The 22,130-nt window shown below is 35.6% G+C and overlaps 1 protein-coding gene across 6 annotated transcripts in view; it reads left to right on the top strand.

Moving 5' to 3' along the window:
* Positions 1-21,607, top strand: part of LOC5577427 (serine/threonine-protein kinase GL21140) — an 82,974-nt gene extending 61,367 nt beyond the window's left edge. For 3 of the 6 annotated variants that reach the window (XM_021846974.1, XM_021846973.1, XM_021846976.1), the window contains 8 exons: positions 12,787-13,207; positions 13,299-13,532; positions 13,597-13,720; positions 13,840-14,257; positions 19,129-19,226; positions 19,295-19,561; positions 19,626-19,775; positions 19,837-21,559. In XM_021846974.1, the coding sequence (XP_021702666.1) occupies positions 12,960-13,207; positions 13,299-13,532; positions 13,597-13,720; positions 13,840-14,257; positions 19,129-19,226; positions 19,295-19,561; positions 19,626-19,775; positions 19,837-20,145 (1,848 nt within the window). In that variant the 5' untranslated portion in view covers positions 12,787-12,959 and the 3' untranslated portion in view covers positions 20,146-21,559. Of the gene's footprint in view, positions 1-12,760; positions 13,208-13,298; positions 13,533-13,596; positions 13,721-13,839; positions 14,258-19,128; positions 19,227-19,294; positions 19,562-19,625; positions 19,776-19,836 lie in introns of those variants that run through there. The other 3 variants (XM_021846977.1, XM_021846971.1, XM_021846972.1) reach the window with 3 other exon arrangements.
* The last annotated feature ends 523 nt before the right edge of the window (positions 21,608-22,130 follow it).

Below are 22,130 nucleotides of genomic sequence, written 5' to 3' on the forward strand. Positions count from 1 at the left end.
TGAACTACTACTCAAGCGTGAAAAGTCTCAAGCATGAGAAATGAGAATTTTAGATTTTCTCAACGCTGGGTCCAGGATCTTTTTGTTCTAGAAATTTCAAAATTATGACCTAAACAATTTTCAATATATTATTTAGTTGAAGAAGTGAAGAGAAGTGTACCTATTTTGTCATATTTCCAAATTATGTGTAAGTATGTGAATAATCTTGTGAATCAGTATATAATTAACTATATATAGTTGAAATATTATTACAGTCAACGCTCCAGGTTAAGTCGGTTTTCATAGCTACCTTGATGGTCCCTTGGATCGCATTTTCACTGGTTTTGATACCTCCCTAACTCGAAGATCTCTTCAAGTTATGGTGTTATGGAATCCCTTTGAGTTATGGAGATTAGGCTGTAATATGTTGGAATGGCCAAGTTGTCAGAAATCCGAGCTTTTGAAATACTATACTTTTCAATACTATGTCGGGTTGATTAATTTACCATTAGATATGTCATCTCCTCTTTGCCCATCCGTTTGAACTCACCTCGAAGCAGTTTATGATGTTTACCAATCATAATGCGCAGACTCTCCATAATCCACATTAAGCAATTACCATATAACACTCATAAATCTAAACGATATTTATTGATCGCAATTGCAGACGCGGTAATCGACACTTATTCGAAACTGGAACAGACGCATTTGCAATATTGCACGTAAAATGCATTATTATGGCCCATCATCATCACCGTTTATGTACTACACTCTACCTTCGTCCTTCGTTGCTCATCAATCATTACTATTGCAATATATGTACGCTATTTGCTCGGTCGTTATACCATTGCACATAAAAGGGCGACATATCGTCATGTCATTGCACATACATACCATATTATTGGAATCAGGTTCGTTCGCTCATCATTGCTATTACTTTTACTTTCGCTCCAAATAAAACTCTTTTGCTCTTCCTTACGAAGAAGGTGTGAGGAAGTAAGCCCCGGCTCTATCTCTACTAAGCCACCCGGTAAGCAGTTGGCTAAGTCACGCCAGCGCAGTTATGCGCGAATTAACTCAAGAAAGTATGAAATTATAGTTTCAGACACATCAAGTGAAAGGTTGTAACGTTTTTTTTCGGAGGAATGCAGCAAAGGCAAACGATTCGCTTGCTTGCACCATTGAAGCACCCTAAATGAGTTAAACGGAACTATTCAAAGCGCATTCCGACTGTTACCTAATGTTTAACAGTACGATTGTGGTAATTATGCCTTATCAGTGTAATTAATGATAAAAATTGGTTCACTGGATAAGAGATATTAAACTTCTTATTATTCCAAACACCCACAAAGTGCGATTGCCAAGTTTGGTAAAGCTCAGGGCTGGTAGCAGTTCTTTTCAATACAAAAACGAAAGAATCTCTACAAAGTTTCTATCTTTAATGGCCTCTAAAGTTTTTTTTGTTAAATGATCCCAAAAGCCTCTTTTTAAAATTTTCGTCTTACAGTGAATCCTGGTGTGAGAGCTTCCTTTGAGACTATTTCACAGTTTCTCCAGAAATGCCTTCATAGATTTCTCGAGAAAAACATCAGGAGTTTCTGTAATAATTTCTGAAGCTAAGCTTGAATAATCCTAATTTCTTGTAAGTATTCTGAACGTAAAGCTTGGAGGGATTCCTTGTGAAGCCCGTGAAAAAAATCACTGGACCAACTTTTAAGAAAACCTTCGGAGTCATACCTGAGTTTAAAAAATTGCCTGAATTTTGAAACATTCTGATGAAATTTCTATTAAAGTCATGTATAACACATAAAGTACTACTTGGCGTAATGTCACAATGATCCCCAATAAAATTCTTAGAAATAACATCCGAGAGAATTCTGAATGGAATCTCTGAGAAACTCTTATTATAACATAGGAGTTTTGTGTGGTCCCTATTTGGGCTTTTTTGATTCCTGTTTGGTCTCTGTTTTGAGCTATAAGATATCTATAAAGTTATTATGTTTTAGACAGTTAGTCGCTACAAGCCCTGGCAAAGCTCTTCTAAATCCCATAAAACCTCGTTTGGTGGTAGATATGGCTATTATGCGATCTAAACCCCGGTAGTCAACCAATCGTCAAGTGCAGCACGCTCAAACACGCGAGAGGAAGTACCGTCGAGTGAACTTTCATAGCTGTTTGCTTTATCATTGAACACAATATTTGCTCCCATCATCAGCGCCAGCGGGGCGTTTCAGTTCCTCTCTGCCCGCCTCCCAGGCTGTTCATTCAACGAAGATTAAATCGTTGGAAAACTTGTAAACATCGTTTACTTTCTTTGAATCGAAGGATGGGTTCTCGGTTCATGCCTCTAGGCAGAGTAGTAACAAAAGGAAACACAGTGTAAACGTTACCGGCGCTAGAATGATTGATACAAGTGTGCAGTTAGAATGCAAGTTCGAAGTTAATGCCAGTTGTTAGGGAAAGGGCGCTGGGCAAAGAACTGTATCAGAAAGTTAGTTTATCGCGGTCAATTGAACGATAAAAATTGCAGCCTGGTTTCACGCTTGTTAGCATGGCAACTCCGTATCCGTTATCCGAGTTAGTTCAGATTATTTCCGCCAAGTATGGACGGCAAACGCAGTTCGAAAGTAGGATAGGTGCACTGGTTTGGACCAATATAAGAAACAAAATTTATATATGGAAAGATCTATGTACGTTACAAACATTTTTTGCCGAAATTTGCCGAGCGAAAGCACAATGATACACCGTATATGGAAGTCAATCAAATTCATTTACGAAAAGATGCTGGACGTATTGGAAATCGAACAGCATGGCTAGGCTTTGAAGCCGTGGATACAGGAGCCGTCCTGTGCATACTAATATAAATACGTCAAAAATTGATTTCAATTTATATTTTGTTAGAAAAGTATTTGACTGATTAGAATTTTCTGTTCGCTTTGAAAATAATGATCATTGTTTTTTTGTGAGAGTGGCAAAATTAGACATACCCTAGTAAAATTAGATGCAATGGTGCTAAAATCCTCACAGTAAACGAAAGCTTTCCCAACGAGCTCATTTGATATTGCAGGGTAACGGATTGAAAGGAAAAACTTGTTACGAAATTTTTCCCAGAAAAATCAAGTGGGTCTGGCGGCACACTAAACAAAACTATTGATGATTCGTAAATTAATGCATTAATGCGTAATGCAGGTCTCTTCAAAAGACTATCACAATAGCAATTCAAGCCTCTAAAAATTATATTTTATTTTTAATGGAATATTTCTAGAGCCTCTGTTAAATTCCAAGAAGAAGTACTGGTAAACAAATGTTATTTCATAGAAATAAGAAAAAATAATGCGTGAAATATTGTAGAAATTGAACAAAAAAAAATCCATGATAAATTAAAGGAGCCAATGGAATTACCATAAGACTCTACAGGTTTCTACACGATGTCTCCACAGGTTTTTGAGGAATCGCTTCACAGATTCTTCGTAATGCGGGAATTCTTCTAGTAATTTTTCCAAAGATTTTTCCAGGAATACATTGTGATACTCTCGCAATTTTTTTTTTTCTATAGATTCCTCCAGTATTTTTTAACCATTCGGTCGGCAATTACTCGAATGTTTTCTCAATGTTTGAAGGAGATCCTTTAGAAGTTATTCAGCAGGCCAACGCTAATATCTCCAGGAGTTCTTACAAGAGTAGCTATGAAACTTATCCCAGAGATTCTCCCAGAATTTCCTCCAGTGAATATTTTAAACGAATTACTCAGAATTTCTTACAAATTACCTTCAGAGATTCTTCTAGTTATATTTCCACCATTTTACTGTGTTTTTACTCCAAAAGATCTTTCAATGTTTCCTACAGACATTCTTCTAAAAAAAACATAGCATAGCATACTCTGACTGTACATATCAATGATTGCTACTCCATGATTGATAGGAACTGGAAAGAATTTCGATTTCGATCCAAATGAATAAGGGTTCGCTTACTCACGAAGTGTACATTTTAGCAGTTTTCATATCCTTACAGTGACTTGGGATAGGAAAGGAATGCCAGTCTGCAATGATCGTTGCTTCTAGAGACCGAGAATGTCTCTGCTCTCTCACAATCACCACGGGAAGGGTGTTGATTAATGAGGTAGGAAAAGGATCTGGGAATCACCTTTGGTCGGTGATATGATCCATGTGCACATAGCGAACCAGGGTGTTTACGAAGCACTACCCACTAAAACCCGCGAAACGAAACGAAATGAAACCCCCTACAGACACTCTTCTGAAAAAAAAACAATAAAAGTTTTTCCAGAGTTTAAAGAAATTTGTGGGAAAGTTTTCCCACGAAATCCTGCAAGAATTCCTCCAGAAGTTATTACGCAATTTTTTCAAGTTTTTTTTTCCCAGCCATTTAAACAGGGATTTATTTAATATTGCCTCCTCAGCTTTTCCCAGAAACTACTCCGGAAATTCTACCAGGAATTCCTTCAGAGAGTTCATTCAAATCTATTCCAGGATTTGTCTAGAATTCCCCAATAAATTTGTCAAAGGGATTTTTCATGAAGTTTCTCCATAATGTTTTTAAGAAATTTCTTCAGTATTCTGATACAGAATTTCTACAGGAGTTCTACTAGAAAAATTTACAGAAGGTTATTCGAATATTTTGAAGAATTTCGTTTTTCAATAACTTCTATACAAGCATATTTTGAGGAGTTCCTAAGCCGATTTTCCTGTAATTATTGTCAACCATTTTTTCGAATATTCCTGCATGAATTGCTACATTAATTCTCCCTGGAACTCTGTAATTATCTATTTCAAGATTTTTTTCGTCAATCAATTTCTCATACCGTTTTTTTAAAGGAATTTCGTTCACAGAATTTTCTCCTTCAATGCAATGTTCTCTCGACTTATTTTTAAAGTAAATTCACCAGAGGTTTTTAGAAAGATCACTTGGGGTTTCCACCACGCTTAAACAATTATTCCAGTAACACAAATTTCTCCTAGGAGCAATTCTCGCTGAAACCAGGCCGCCATCGGCACCCATCGTTAGAATTCCAATTTTATGTCACTGATCGCTAGTCCTCGATAAAACTTAAGGGTGGTCCTTTCTGTTTTCTCAAATTGGTGGACCCCTACGCCAGCTAGCTGAACAGTTTGCGAAAAAGCCCATTTTTCGAAAACTCGCTTTCATTTGAACTCGAAAAAATTTTGGCGGCCATTTTGAATTTGGCCGCCATCTTGAATTTTGTTAGAAAAATCGTTTTTTCGCCATTAGCGCACCGCTAGTTTAGAATTCTGAGATCACCATCAGAAAACTGAGGAAAAATTGCGTAAGATAGGCTACAGAAACTAGGTGAGCAATTGTATTTACCCTGTCAAATGAACGATTTTCTAAATCATGTTATACGATTTTGACGTATATGGCGAGTGCAATCAATACAAAAATCTTTTTTGTACTACAAAGAAACAAGTTTTCAACCTTTGGTGTTTTATTCGCGTCGAGTGAAGAATAAGAATATTATTTTGAGTGAAAAAATCTGGCGGCCATCTTGGATTTTGACGCCATCTTGATTTTAGGTAGAGGAATGAATTTTTCACCTTGATAGCACTCAGCATGTTAAAATTAGAGGTTATCAATAAAAAAAGGTTACGTATACTCTTCTTCTTTTTATTCTTGATTTTCCTGACGTTACGTCCCTACTGAAACCGAGCCAGATACTCAGCTCTATTGGTCATAAATCCAGGTTATTAAATAGGAATTTTCTTTTATAATGCGATTTCTGACAACAGAATAATTCTTCGACATATCTTTGAATTCATTAATAATGAATAAATAAATTCAATAAATGAAAACCGTCCAAAAACATTGATTGTATTAAACAAACATTTTTTTACCATATGCATTGTTGTTCATTGAATGAAGTTTATAGATTGCGCGTCGGGACATTAGTAAGTCTTGTGGTAATATCTGTAGTTTTAACGTAAAACATTGACAAAAGTGCATTAGAAGGGAAATTTAAATTTTGATGCAAAAAAACATCCTTGATTTTCTGAGCCATAAAATATCGTTTTAAGTACCGCCCAACATGCATGTGAAAAATAGCGAGATTGAAAGATGAGAAGCAGGTTTTGTGTTAATGTGGACGTAATGCCGAAACGCAGGTGTATTATTTCGAGGTTGTAAAATCTGGCGGTCATCTTGGATTTCGACGCCAGAAAACCATTTTAGCAATTGAATGATTTCTTACCATCTCAGTGCTCATCATGTTAAATGATGAGGCCTCCTTAAAAAAAAAACAATCAGATTCTATTTTTCTTATCTTATCTCAGCTGTTCAACTGATTGTTCATTTCTATCAATGGTTTTAGACCAAATAAATGAAAGAAATAATGCTATTTTCAACTCGAAGATATGCAGAAGAATCATTCAGGTAGCAAATAAGCGTTAAAATATCATATTTGATAATTTGTTTTCAAAGCTGAGGGGCTGGCTCTGTTCCAGTAGGGATGTAACGTCAGGAAAAAGAAGAACAAGAAGAAGAATAAGTGTAACGGTAGCATTAAAATTCAACATGTGAGTGCTATCAAGGTGAAAACTCATTCTACTACTTAAAAACAAGATGGCGTCAAAATCCAAGATGGCCGCCACTCAAAATAATACTCCTATTCATCATCTGTCTCAAATAATTCACCAACGATTGAAAACTTGTTTCTTTGTAGTACAAAAAAATGATGTTTGCATTGATTGCACTCGCCATATACGTCAAAATAGTAGAACATGATTTAGAAAATCGTTCATATCATAGGGTAAATACCATTGCTCACCTAGTTTTTGTAGCCTATCTTACGCAATTTTTCCTCAGCTTTCTGATGGTAATCTCAGAATAGCGGTGCGCTAATGGTGAAAAAACGATTTTTCTAACAAAATTCAAGATGGCGGCCAAATTTAAAATGGCCGCCAAAATTTTTTCGAGTTTAAATGAAAGCTATACCCTTTCTCTATACGATGCCACTAAGTTTGCTATGTGTTCCAAGCGAAATATGAGACATATCCCGTGAAGAAATACCCAATATTTATCGAAAAAATGGGCTTTTTCGCAAACTGTTCAGCTAGCTGGCGTAGGGGTCCACCAATTTGAGAAAACAGAAAGGACCACCCTTAAGTTTTATCGAGAACTAGCGATCAGTGACCAGTGATGGCGGCCTGGTTTCAGCGAGAATTGCTCCTAGGACTCTTCACGGGGGGTTTCTTCGAAAATCGAGCAGAAAATTGTCACGAGTTTCATTAGGCACTTATTCCAATAATTGTTTTTGCAATGTATCCAGATAATCTTTCTAGACTTCAATGTTCAGAAGATCATGCAGAACATTTTTATAGAAATTCATTACGCATTTCTCATTTATCGCCATCAGGGATGAGAATAGATCAAAAACGCATATGTCCATGTTCATTGTTGTTCAGCTCTCGTTATTTGACTTTAAATATAATTTTTCACTGAGTTATAAATGAATGGAAAATTGACCTAGTCTCACCCCAAATAGGTGGTCACACTGAGTCAAAGAAACTGTAATTGGTCCGCACTAGGAAAAAAGCGGAATAATCGTCCTATCAATACTTCAAATATGTTCTGAGATATTTTAAATTTTGCTTTGACCCATTCTCACCCGTCTGACCCATTGTCATCCCCATCAACGGTATTTTTAAAAAGTTCCTTCAGGGTTGAGATTGTTTGGGATTTGTTTGTTGGAATACAAATTCTTTGAAGATGTTATTAAGAGGAAGAATCTCTAAGAAATTTTCCGAGACAATTTCCAAATTAAGCTGTCCTTTATTCTCTGTTGCTCATATTAATGACTACAATTTCTCCGAAACAGACTTTTAAATTGCATTCAGTTTTTTTTTAAGTTATGCTTTTGGAAGTATTTTCAAAAACACAAGATGCAATAATCACTCTATAGTAAAAAAAAGCCTACTAATTGAACTTTAACACTTCACTTCACTTTTTCAAAAAAAAAAAAACTTAAATCACTAGTAAGGCGAGCAAATACGTTCAAACTCTAATATGTTTCTTATCTTGACAGATAGGCCTATTTCGTCTGCGACTTACAGACTTCTTCAGTGTCGCGCACTCGACATCAACATTTTGAAGATGCTGCTCTCGGATGTACTCTTATAACCAGAAGATAGAATATTTCATGTGCTCCAAGGATAATTTAAAAAACGCTTCATAAGGAGAACTTTTTTTTTCTAAGAGAATTCCTGACTAACCTTTTTTTCCCCTGGTATCTCTAGAGTTAAGTTACTAGAATACACTAAGGGTTTTTTTTACGTCGGTCTATGTCCCGCGTTAAAAACGCATTATTTCAAAAACCGCCATGTTTCAAAAAAGCCATGTTTTTCGACGTACCACGACCATACTTCTATAATTTCATACTCATCAGGTTCATCGAATACTTAACCAACTGTTTCAATAGTAAAATTATTGATACACAATCAATTAACTATGGAAAAATAAATGAACAAATGAAATGAAAATTTAGCTGCTTTGCAACATTGCACTATGGTCCAGGAATCAGTTTTACGCGGAAAGATGCATTTTAAGCTTAAGAATGAAACATTAGACAAAAACAGTCTTCTACAAAGTTGTTTGTATTAGTTGAGCCTTTTGTTTGGCTTTATTGAAAATTAGGGTGGACCACATTTTCATAGAAATTGTGTAACTAACTTTCTTATTTGTAGAAATTATACTACACATGCTTCAGCAAAGTTGTAGACCATTCAATTTTAAGCAACTTTGCCATAAAAAGTTTTTTTGTATCTCTTAAATTGACCGATTTAGAGCTTTTTTCCTACGGTGACATAGTTTTCAATTCAAATTTCTCATCAAAGTAGTCTATGAAACACTTTTAGAGCTTTGAAAAATGCGTAATTTGGTGCGTGAAGAAACTCGCTATCTCCTTCCGTTTAGGAGTTATTGTTGTTTTTCTCTCAAAAACATGCCTACTTTGATAATAAATATCTCTGATTGGGGCAAACATAAAAAATATCTTTTGACGGCGTTCAAAAGACAAAATAAAATTGTATATTATATCAAAAAATTACAGATGTGTTATTTTTGTAACTCTAATAAAACGTCTTGAAAGTCAAATATTTTTTATCACAAAAACTTTAATAACTTTTGAACTAAAATAGATATCATCAATATTTTTGCATGAAAATTTGCGTTTTGTTAAGTTCTAAAAGTCGTTCATAGACGACTTTGATGAGAAAATAATATTAAAAAACTAGAGTTGAAAAACTTATTTTTGTTGGACCACCCTGCGATGATTAGGCAAAAATGCTCTAGATTGGTCAAATTTTGAGCTACAGAAAAACTTTTTTTGGCAAAGTTGATCAAAATTTCATGTTCTACCGCTTTGCCAAAGCGCATATACCAGTATTTTTGCAAATAAAAAAGTTGGTTATATAATATGTGTGATAATGTGGACCACCCTAGTTTCAAATGACACAGTATGTAAGCTTACATTTTAAGAAACAATTTTGTAGAAGATCATTTTTATCTAAAATTTCATTTTCATGCTCAAAATGCAAAATAATAAAGAAATACATACTATGAAAATCTTCAAAATAGTTTTAGAGCCCTATCTTTCTTATTTCGGATTTCTCGTCAAAGCGGTCTATGAACGACTTTAAGAACTTAACAAAACGCAAATTTTCATGCAAAAATATTGATGATATCTATTTTAGTTCAAAAGTTATGAAAGTTTTTCTGCTTAAAATCCTTTGTTTTTCAAGGCATTTTATTAGAGTTACAAAAATAACACACCTGTATTTTTTTGATATAATATACAATTTTGTTTTGTCTTTTGAATGCCGTCAAAAGATATTTTTTATGTTTGCCCCAATCAGAGATATTCACAATCAAAATATGCATGTCTTTGAGAGAAAAACAACAATAACTCCTAAACGGAAGGAGATAGCGAGTTTCTTCACTCACCAAATTACGCATTTTTCAAAGCTCTAAAAGTGTTTCATAGACTACTTTGATGAGAAATTTGAATTGAAAACTCTAGAGCCAGAAAACCAGTTTTGTTCGGACCACCCTATGTCACCGTAGGAAAAAAGCTCTAAATCGGTCAATTTAAGAGGTACAAAAAAACTTTTTATGGCAAAGTTGCTTAAAATTGAATGGTCTACAACTTTGCTGAAGCATGTATAATATAATTTCTACAAATAAGAAAGTTAGTTACACAATTTCTATGAAAATGTGGTCCACCCTAATTTTCAATAACACCAAACAAAGGGCTTAACTAATACAAACAACTTTGTAGAAGACCGTTTTTGTCTAATATTTCATTCTAAAGCTCAAAATGCATCTTTCCGCGTAAAACTGATTCCTGGACCACTGTGCATTGTTTGTTCAAGCACTTTTCATAGACGGCTTGTTTCGTCCTAAACGAAATTATTGGAGGAAGTTCTGAAACAAAAAGTCATTAAAGTTTAACTGATATATTGGCTTTTCAGTCTTGAAAAAATTAAAAACTGTTATTTTATTTTGTCCAACGTTTCGGTCCGTTTGGGACCTTCAATTGAGTCCCTGAGGAAGGTCCCAAACGGGCCGAAACGTTGGACAAAATAAAATAACAGTTTTTAATTTTTTTAATTTTGTCAAGACTGAAAAGCCAATATATCACCAACAACGAACTACAGTCGAACTACCAACGATTAAAGTTTAACTGGACAATTTCATGCACGAGGGAGAACTTCCTTCAGAAACTTCTGGGAGAATCTTTGGAAGAATTTGTGGAGTTATCCTTAGAAAAATTATAGTTGAATATTTAAATGTTTCTTGCACAAAAACGTTGTGAAATCCTCTGTGAACCAATCATTGAATGAATTCCTAGAAAACTTTAGAGTAATATCAAGAATAAACTTTGGATAAACACCTTTTTTATCTGACTGTATTTTCCTATGAATCAGTAAGTAAACCTTATCATTACATCATTTGAGCTGATTGAAGGAAACTTTTTCAACAATCTTCAATGATTTCAGTTTATGTGTACATTGCAGGGTGTCGACTACCTCTGAAAACCTGGAAAGTCAATCAATTTTTGACCTGGAAAGTCAGGGAATTTCACTAGAGGTCAAGGATATCTATCAATAGTATACTGCCCATAACTGCATATTTGTAACATTCGACAAAAATAGGCATTAAGTAAATGGAATACAAAGTGTGCATTTTATGGCAGTTTGGGAGACAATTGAAATTTCTAAAAATTGCCAAGAACTCAAAAGTGCTTATTTGAGGATGAAATTTTGTCCAACTTATATCACATACTGGGTGAATGGTCAGAAAATAATTTCATTGCTACTACATTATGAGGTTCATGTATAATCTTAATGTGACTGTTATGCGGTTACAATTACCAATGTGACAAAACAACTTGGTATTTTTTCGAAATTTCTAGAACAATCTAAAAAATTTGAGTATGTTGATCGAAAGTATTTATCATTTGATGACTCTTCCCGTTATTAACTCGAAATTGTCAAAAATGTCAAATGTGACAGACATGCAGTTATGGGCAGTATACTACAACCTCAAACGTGTTGATTGTCTGCAAAATTATCGATAAGACCGAATTCTTCTAAAGATTCATCATAAATATCCTCTAATAATTCCCTGAAGTATTTATTCCGCAATTGCTTCAGAACGGATATTACTTCAAGAATTCCTGCAAGATTTTTCGAATAATTCCTTGGCAGAAATTTCTTTGGTAATCCAGAATAACCCTTGACTGTTTTCAAGGAATTTGGTTTGAAGGAATGTCTTCGACAATCCGTTGAAATTTTGTGAGATTTCTTTAAGATACTCATAGAAGAATTTGAATAATTCTGCGATGAGTTCCTCAGTGCATTGCTGGAGGCACGACAAAATAAAGAGAGACACGAGAAAACTTTTTATAAGCGCATCATTAAATCCTTGACTTAAGTTCTTTAAGAATCTAGGTGAATTCCTTCGACAAGAAAACAAAGGCAAATCATACCGGAAATCTAAAATATTTAATAAAACGTAATAGTACCTGTAACGATAACCGCAAATAATTATTTATTTATTTATTTATTTATTTATTTGACGTCAAACATTTTGTAGACCATTCTAAATTAAAAGTATTCAAAAAAATAAATGAATTTTAAATAAGAAAGCTTTTGAGATTCCTAAAAAACTGTTAACAAAATATTCTTGAAATATTTCCAGAAAATCGAAATGTTATTCATACGATTACATACGATTATTCGTGATCAAACGTCAACATCCCACCGCAAAATCGCTAGTGTTTGGAGGGCATTTTAACCTCCAAATTTCCAAATAACCTCCAAATCATCACCTCAAAGTTAGTTCTAATAACCTCCGTTATATGAAATATGGTGGCGCGTCGATCGTCGCAAGTTTATCGTTAAACAGTCAATTACGGTTCAAATTAATCAATTCGGTGGTCTGGATTTTTTTTTCTGAAAACGACTGGACGGTCAGGGAAAGTCAAGGAATTATTTTTTTCAAATTTTTGGTCTACACCCTGATATTGCTAAATAGGTGCATTTACTCTACTATATAAATTTTCAAGGGCAAATTAAGATATTTTTTGTAAATAATATGCAGGCTTCTGTTAATTTACTATTTTTTATCGATGCTTTACTTGTTTACTCTAAGGAATATTGTATAGTTTTTTAATGTCGATTCACGTTTTCCACACATTTTCCACCTACCTACTTTGCATTTCTACAGAGATATCTCACTATTGAACTAACAGTTCTATTATTTTTCTCCTTTTTGCAGCTGACTGAACCGTGGCTCCACGGTCTTCCGTGGTTTGACGACGACGGAGTCAACCGAAGGAGCCAAACCATCATCACCAACAGCAGTTACCCAACCAAGCAGCAGCGGTGCGGCAGCACAACGCGGCACCAACAACACAGCAGACACGGACAACACGGAGCCAACAGACGACGATGGAGGTAAGCAATCACACAACTTCGACCCTCAGTCGGAGCAATAGCCGAACAAGTTCAAATTCCGAACTGGAGAAGGAGCTGATCGACCTGGAAATCAGCGGCACCATCAACAAATCCAGTACACTCAAAAAACGGATCTCAAGCAGCCGGACGCCGGCGAAAAAAGCCAAGCGAATACGGTTTTATCGGAATGGTGATAAGTTCTATTCCGGTAGCATCATACCAGTATCGGGGGAGAGATATAGGTGAGGGAACGCTAATCAAGCGCTAATGAGTTTGGGCTGGATCGATTGATGAGCTAATTTGCTTTACTTTTATCTGTGTGACTCGGTATAGGTCATTTGATAGTCTAACAGAGGACCTAACGAGACTGTTAGAAGATAGTGTCACGCTGACGGGCGCCATTCGGACAATTTACACCCTCGAAGGCAGAAAGATTGAAAAACTCGAAGACCTCGAGGACGGTAAAAGCTACGTATGTTCCTGTAATAATGAAGGTTTCAAAAAGATAGATTACAACACTACCAATAATAGTAATTCAACGGCAAAGAATGCAAATAGACTGTCTAGGTTGGTATTTTTGAATATGCTCTTAAATCGTATAACTTAATCAGAACATCTTTATGAATTTTAGGCTAATACGTCCATTATCGCCAATCAAAAATGGCTCCAACGGAACAACACCTCTCAAAGAAATTAGTTCCGTTGTGCATCCTAGGCTTGTAACTCTAATTAGGAACGGCGTGAAGCCTCGTAAGGTACGTCGGCTATTTGCAATCACTCCTAATTCCATTATGCGAAAATAGACTTTGCACAACTATGTAGAAGCATTGGTCACATCATCTCGTACATCTATATATGCCATTCCATATTGCAGATTCTTCGGTTGCTACTGAACAAACGTAACAGTCCAACGTACGACCACGTGCTGCAGGCGATCACGCAATGCGTCAAATTGGACACCGGCTGTGTGCGGAAGGTGTTCACCCTAACGGGGGCGCCGGTGCTCAAGCTTGCCGATTTCTTCGGCGAAGAGGATGTCTTCTTCGCCTACGGGAACGAACGGGTTGGGAACGACGACTTCGAGCTGGAGCCGGAGGAGCGAAAGACAATCCAATCGAACAAGAAAACCCTGCGGAGCAACACGACACGGACGGGACCCAAACCGAAGATGCCCATCAAGAGCCACAACGATACGTTCGTGTGCGTGGATGAAACGCTACTCAATGGGGTCGTTTCGCCGGACTCGTTACCGCTGGAACTACAGAGCAAATATACGCTGGGATCGATAATAGGTGAGTTTTATGTGGGGTGATTTTTTTTGAGTAACCAGTTAGGAAACTGGGAGAGAGAGATCGACATTAATGTGACCTTAAGGCAAAATTAGAGGCACTTACTTTCTCTGGCTACATCAGTCATTTTAATTCAATAGAAGATTCAATAACATTTTAAGAGCAACAGTTTCGTCAAGTATTCATTTTCGATTTGCAGTCTTTTTCAAACGCTTGACACAACCTATCGATGCGAATCTTAAATTATGATATATCTCTAAACAGTCTTGCCACATCTCTCTAAAATTATCGAAAGTTAATCGTTTAAGTCTGGTTTTATCCGCTGGTGTAGACAGATCTTGCAGAATTACTTTAAAAAAAAAACGCGTATGAATCTCCTTAGTTTTTTCCGAGCATTTTACCAGAAAAACTATAGTTTCTAGATAGACAATTTAATTTTTGATTACTAGTAGGTATACCTACTAGTAATCAAAAATTAAATTGTCTATCTAGAAATACCTCCTGGTATTATTCGAAGTATCTCACGAATGTTTGGTATTATTCGAAGTATTCTCACGAATGACGATTTCTTGATTTCTATAAACGTCCTATCTAACATAGAGACACTCTTTTTGTTTATTTTCTATTTCATCATCAACCGTATTGACATTTTCCGATGCGCTTTTTGTACGAATCCATAACCATGGGTTTTGCTTTTGATCTATAGTGAAAAACTATCCAAAGGTTTCAGTATTGTAATGTAATAAACAAAAAAGAGCTAGAGTGAAGAGAATCTCTTATTGTTACTTAGGTCGTTAAGAAAAGTTCAACAAGATGTATTAACGAGTTTCACCGGGTAATCTCCAGTGATTCCTCCATATATTTTTTTCTTCAAATGTTTCAAGAAAAATACTCCAAATTCTTCAAGGTTGTGTTTTCGGAATACTACCAAGGATTTTCCGGAATAACTTTCATTGATTATTCCAGAGTTCTTACCAAATATTCCATAGATACCACTGAAAACACCTGAGTGATTCTCGCTGAGACTGGCCCACTATTTACACTTGGTCTTCCAAAATGTTCAAATTTATGTTCATTCGAAAGCTCGTGTCGTGTAAGTTGAGAAACTGCATTCGGTTTGTCAAATTGATGGTAGTTATGATTCAAACAGTTTTTGAGGATCCCTCGATTTTTGACAATGGTAGTTGGAATTCAACACTAAATATCACTAAAAATGTCTTGAAGAATATCTAGCTTATTATTATTATGTATCTATGTATCGTCTTTATGAAATAAGCGTTCAGCTGCCGGTTGAATCATCTCAAACCAATATCATGAGAAATTCATGAAGGTGTGAAATTATTGGACGAATACTTCGATGCATTTAACAAAAATCCTGAAGAATCCCTAGAAGTAGTTTATGAAGGAATCTGTAGATACAAATCTTGGACAGTTCAAAACAGTTACTTTTGTGTTTGGAGTTGGAACTGATGATTGAATCCCTGTAGTTTTTCTTGGAGGAATCTTTCAAATTAATGCTTGGGGTTTGTTCTAGAAGTTCTGTAAATGTCGCACGTTATTTATCAGGGATTTCTTAGAGAAGTTGTATCATATACATAGGAGACCTTACGTATACGTCGCTTTCATCCACTTTCAAAGTGTCCAATCAAAATCAAATTTTTCAATTCTCGATTTTTCCCGGTTGCCCGAAACATTTAAAATAAATAATTATTTTGAAATGAACTTTTAAAATACTGTTTGCTAAAACGGTTTAAATTTCGAAAAAGAAAAAAGATAAAAAATCATCAATCCACTAGAAATCATAGGAAGTTCAGAGAGATGATGGGATTGTATAAACTAAATTTTGATCTGTGTGTTTAAATTCAGACTATATTTTTATAGAAGGGCCAATCTATTACTTTCTAAAATTGCCTTCGAAACTATGCATTAGACAGATGAGGCATGGTCCATGGCTGGTTTCTTGAGTAATTCTTGATCTTGTGGAACTCATGTTGAATCCAAGAAGAGATTTTTTTAACAAAACAATATCTCCAAATATATTATTTTACTTTCGGCTGAAGCTGACAACACTTTTGACAAAAATCCAAAATTTCATCTTCCAAGCATTCTATCGAAGATTTGGTCAACAATCTCGTCAAGTACTCAACAATAATCTGACCAAGAATACCAAAAGGATCTCGCTATTTATTAATCCAACAAAGATCTTGCATGAGTTCATGAAAAATCTTACAAGAAATTTGTGGGGGAAGATTGGAAAAAATCGCTGTAAATATGCATCCATACAATATCTCGTTAGAACTTTGCCATAAAAAAGGACTAGTCCAACTAGCTATCTAGACAAGGCTTCACCAAAAATCAGTATTATTAATAACCCCAGAAACCTTCCAAACAAAATTATCAATAAATCCGTCTAAGATATTAGTACATCTCCCAATACAGAACTTTCAAGAAACTGGTCAAATATCAATTCGATTTCTTTTAAGATTCCAGCAAAGATCTTATTAAAAATTTGTAAATAATTTAAATGGTGCTAGATTTCCATTTGGATTCATGGCAAAGGGCATGTGGAAGGCGGGGCAGTATGGCCATACGGGGTAAAATAGGCCACCTTTCATTTGAGCTTAAAAACAGATTTTGATCTCGATAACCTTAGGACCTCATAAAGTATGCTTCAATTAGCCACCACCGTGAAAACCACGCAAAAATCTGATTTTGTACTTCATATATCGATACAAATCTGAAACGTTGATGCAACTAATCCCTTATTTTTACATCCAAAATCTTTTAAGATGTAAAAATAAGCTTTGCATAAAGTTTTGTTTATTGTTTTCAATTTTTTTCACAGCAGTTCGTTCTTCCATTATGTATAGGCATTATATGCACGAAATTGTATAGATTCTAAAATAAATTTTCAATAACACATAATTTATACGAAACATCTAGGAACGGGGCAATATGGTCATAGCCGGTCAAAGCTATCTTATCACAAAAACAGATAATAAAAAATGGCAAGTCATTTTTGCAGTGTCATTGTAATATTGTCGTCGCACTTGATTTCAATTAAAACTAGAATTTTTAACTGGTTAAACTTATTTGAACGACAATGTTTGAAAACTGAAGCTCTTAGAACCATGATTTATTGAACTGTCAGAAAAACATACCTTTTCATGATTCAAATCAGTCTTCAACCCAGTTTTTGTACAAAACTTTATCACACATATTGTCTTTTTCTAAACTAAGCCTTGCAATCGGTTTTCCAATAAAAATAATATGATTTAGTATGGTGGCTCATATTGCCCCGTAGGGGTGGGCATTTCGCCCCGTATAGTGTAGAGTCATACACAAAATAGTGTTTTTCAAAAACGTTCCCAACAAAATTCTAAGTAATCTTTTTACCAAAATACAACTGTGGTATGAGAGCAGATACTTCAAACTACAAATTAAGCTTATGGATCGATTAAATTGTATTTTGTTTCTACGCTTTTTCAAGAACTTGCTTAGGTTGCTGGCCCTATCGACCCTACCCTTCTAGAAATATTTCGAAGATCTTAATAAGGCATTGCAGAATTCGTCCTGAATTGACTTCGAAGTATGATCAAAGCAAGCGAAGAAAAACATCGCATCTGTATCATTATCTTTCCATGATCGGCAATGTTTCGCAAGTTGTAACAAGCCTGATAAACAACAACAGCGAATGAGAGACCCAAAGAGAGAGAGAGAGAGGACGATGATAAAACTTTTTTTCGCTTATTTACCACTGGAAGTAAGTGTTTTACTTCACTTGTATAATACACAATCCCAGAAACAATAGTGACCCCAGGTTTGGAGCTTGTTAAGATGGGTTTAACATGCACTGTTATCCCTCCGATATAATCAAAGCTATAGCAGTAGACGATAAACAGACTCTCATGGTGTGTAGACAAAAATGATAGTTATGTAGAGCGATTAGTGAGAGATACTCTATTTGTTTTCAGAATTCATCCCCTGATCTTAATCGTTAACTATCTGTCTACCAGCTCACCAAAAGTTAGTCATGATGCAAAGTTCAAGTGACAGGCAGTCGTACACTTTCTGAAAAAAATCCATATTGTTTGAAATTGAAAAAAAGAACGATAGTTTCTTAGGGCTCATCTAAAAATGACGTCCATATTTGGGGGGTGGGGGGGGGTTCTGAGAAAGTATGACAGTGCGTGTATTAGGTATAGTCCATTTTACGAAACGGCAACACTGATGATATTGCTGTTACTTTCACACGTTACGACACCGCCTACTGTCAAAATTTCATTCATAAAATAAACAATCAGCTGTTCAAAAACGTCTCGTAAAATGGACTATTGGAAAAAGCGTGACAGAGGGGGGAGGGGAGTTTTAGAAATCCCGAAAAACGATGGACGTAATATTTGAATCGTCCCTTATTTGAAATGCATATTTTCCTCGGTGTTTTCCGTGTTTTTTCCGGTCATTTACAATTCCTAAGTTTTCCAGAATGGATGGACACCCTGCACTTTACGCCCACATATTTTTTTCAGGCAGCTTTAAATAAGAGACCTGTCTGTACAGTGCACCAGATTCCGCTCATTTAAGGGAAGTCATGTTTGAATACTATTATCTATTTTTATGTCACGATGTAGCTCAAACTATAGTTAATCGATAACAAAATAAAATCAATTTGAAAAACTTTAATTTCAAATAATTTAATTGCGTTTGTTACTTGATATTAGCGTTAATATTTCCGCTAATGGTTAAAAGATTTCACTGCGAACATACTAACATATGTATTATTTCGAATTTCGTTATTTACCCTGACATTCTTTTCTGGTTAAGAATCCATGTCTATGAACACCAAGTCACCAAAATGAAATTTATGATTCCAGGTGATGGTAATTTTGCAGTGGTACTGAAACTCAAGGATAGGTCAACAAACGTTGAACATGCACTGAAAATTATCGACAAATCAAAGTGCTCAGGCAAGGTAAGTCTCCCATAAGAAGTTTCTTTATAAAGTCGATGAAAGTATATTTCAAATCTTATTACTTTTAGGGCCACTATCTCGCGGCGGAGATTCGTGTGATGAAGAAGTTGAATCACCCGTATATCATCCAGCTGATACAGGATATCGAAACGATGAACAACATGTACCTGGTGCTGGAGCTTGTTCGAGGTGGCGATCTGTTCGATGCCATAACGAGGGTAACGCGGTTTTCGGAAAATCAGTCCAAGATCATGATGAAGCATCTGGCTTCTGCCATGTCGTACATGCACGCCCTCAGTATCGTGCATCGGGACATCAAACCGGAGAACCTACTGGTTGGTTATAGCCGTTTCTGATGTTTCTTGTCGAGTACTACTTATAGTTTCTTTCATTTCAAAGGTTGAACTAGACAAAGATGGCAATGTAGTACTGCTGAAATTGGGTGATTTTGGACTGGCCTGCGAAGTTACCGAACCATTGCTATCGGTATGCGGAACTCCAACCTATGTAGCACCAGAGATCCTGATGGAAACTGGCTACGGAGTGAAGGTCCGAATACGTTTCTACAAATCCAATGTAGATAGTCAGCTAACTTTCCCACCATTTGTAGATTGACGTCTGGGCAGCCGGTATTATACTGTACATTCTGCTGTGTGGCTTCCCACCATTTGTGTCACCGGACAATCAACAGGAGCAACTGTTCGATGCTATCCTGAACGGATTCTTTGACTTCCCGGCACCGTACTGGAACAATATCGGAGACAGTGTACGTGACCTCATTATCAACATGCTGCAATCCGACCCGGAGCTGCGGTTTTCCAGCGAAGACATTCTTGACCACCCATGGCTCACCAGCAACGTGGTGGACGACACACGCGATCCCAACGGGTATCGAATTATTTCCAATTTGGTCTTCTAGAAAGATTCCGCTATCAGACCATTTTCCCCTACCGTTTTGTGTGTATGTGCTGTTTATGTTATGAACGAGTCAAAAGCGTAATTGGACATTTTGGAATGAGCATTGCCGCATGACAACAACTAATGGAAGAAAAAAACCTATCCTTATCACCATTAGCGAATCTACCTATCACAAGTGTAAATCACAATCTGCAAATTTTATGTTTGTTTTAGATAGTCACCAAAATTTCTGTGATCATTAAGTTGCATTAGTTTGCACTAAAACAGAATGCCTTTTTTCACCAATATTTCACAACATCCATATTGCAAGTATTTCCTTATTAGTTAGCAGCACCTACTTGTGTGAAGAATCTACACGAAAGCCGTAGCACTATTTATCGAAAGAAAACATTGTACATAGCATGATTAAAATAGTCATTTCTTTTTTACCTCTCGTTTTCTTCCATCCTCTATTTCATATCAGTACCGCATGAGGTAGCAGGCGAAAAGGCAGTGATGTTTATGGATGAAGATACTCTTTAAGACGATACATAAAATTAATTGAAATCAAGAAAACGCCAAAAAACTGAGTTATTGGGTACTTGAACTGCATGTTTCATGTGAAATCAGAAATCGCAGTCCGCGAGCGAGCGAGTGTGTTGTGAACTGCTATTGCGTTGGCATCGGATAAGCGCTTATCTATCGAATCATCCTGTACATATGTATTTTTAGGTATTTATATGAAGTGAACACAATGAACCACTAGCCTGGCATCAAAGAATTACTACTGCACAGTAGTATACAGAGAAATGCCACTATCGAAATGTACTATCTTGTCCCATTGCTTCTTTTAGAATGGTGGTGAATTATCATCACGACCACAGCCCAGAAACAGAAAGTATATTTTTGTTTGTTCGTTGTAATTATTGCTGTTAGGCAATTGCAGAATTTTATTCATTTGAATAATTTAGGCTTGCTTATTTATTAGGTTCTAGGTTGATGTTAGCTCAATTTATGTGTTGACCTTGGCGAGGTGATGCCAGAATAATAAGAAAACCGAGAAATTGCAATCCGTTCAAGTCTAGTTGTTTTAGTTAAGTAATGCAAATGTCTATTGTGTACATTAAGTTTATTTATGTTAGCTATCTCGTTTCTATTCGGTACTAATTTATTTCCAGCTTTATTTTTCAGAACTATTTGTAACACACCCTAAATTCATTATACTCGTTTTGTTTGTGAAAGTCATTTTCATTTGGAGCACGTGTTGATAGTTTTTCTTTCTATTATATTTCATTTTCGATTAAGTTTGTTTTGTTAGCAGCAGACGAGATAGAGACCAACAATCACAATCAAATATGAAAGCATTCATGTGTGTAGAAATAAAATGGTATGAAATTTCGTGATTCAGACTTGTAGAAAGGATAAGAGATTTCTCTCGATTGAAATACATGAATATAACCGGTATAAAGAACATCGGTCAACAACTTTATTTGCTGTTTTTGTTTCGAAAACCCTTATAACTGAAGACAATCTTTTCATTTTCTCAATAATAATAGGTATCCAGCGACCATTTCTATTACATAATTCATGGATTCGATTACATTGATTTCGAGATTCAGTTTTTTTCTTTTTTAGTATCATTTCAAACATTACATTCATTTCTTATGTCTAGGTGTTCTGAGTTAGAAAATACTATCATCCTAATTTGGTAAAACTAAATTAAGGTCGTATTACCATTTTGTCAACAACATATTACCTACATTTCATTTGCTGAAGCTGTTCAGAATTTTTACAGGTGAGATGATTTCACATGTTTATAAGGGAAAAAAAAACTTTCAATTAAGGTGCAGATGAATCGAAGCCAAACCTCAAATTTTCAAGAGCACAAATCTGGAGAACCAAACATTTGTTCGAGCTGAAAACATAATCGATTGCTCACTAGCTGGTGGTGACCAATCGATTAAATTTTCAGCTCAAATGGGTATTCGGTTCTCCAGATTTGTGCTC

Source organism: Aedes aegypti, chromosome 2 (assembly GCF_002204515.2).
Source record: "Aedes aegypti strain LVP_AGWG chromosome 2, AaegL5.0 Primary Assembly, whole genome shotgun sequence".
NCBI classification, from domain to species: domain Eukaryota; kingdom Metazoa; phylum Arthropoda; class Insecta; order Diptera; family Culicidae; genus Aedes; species Aedes aegypti.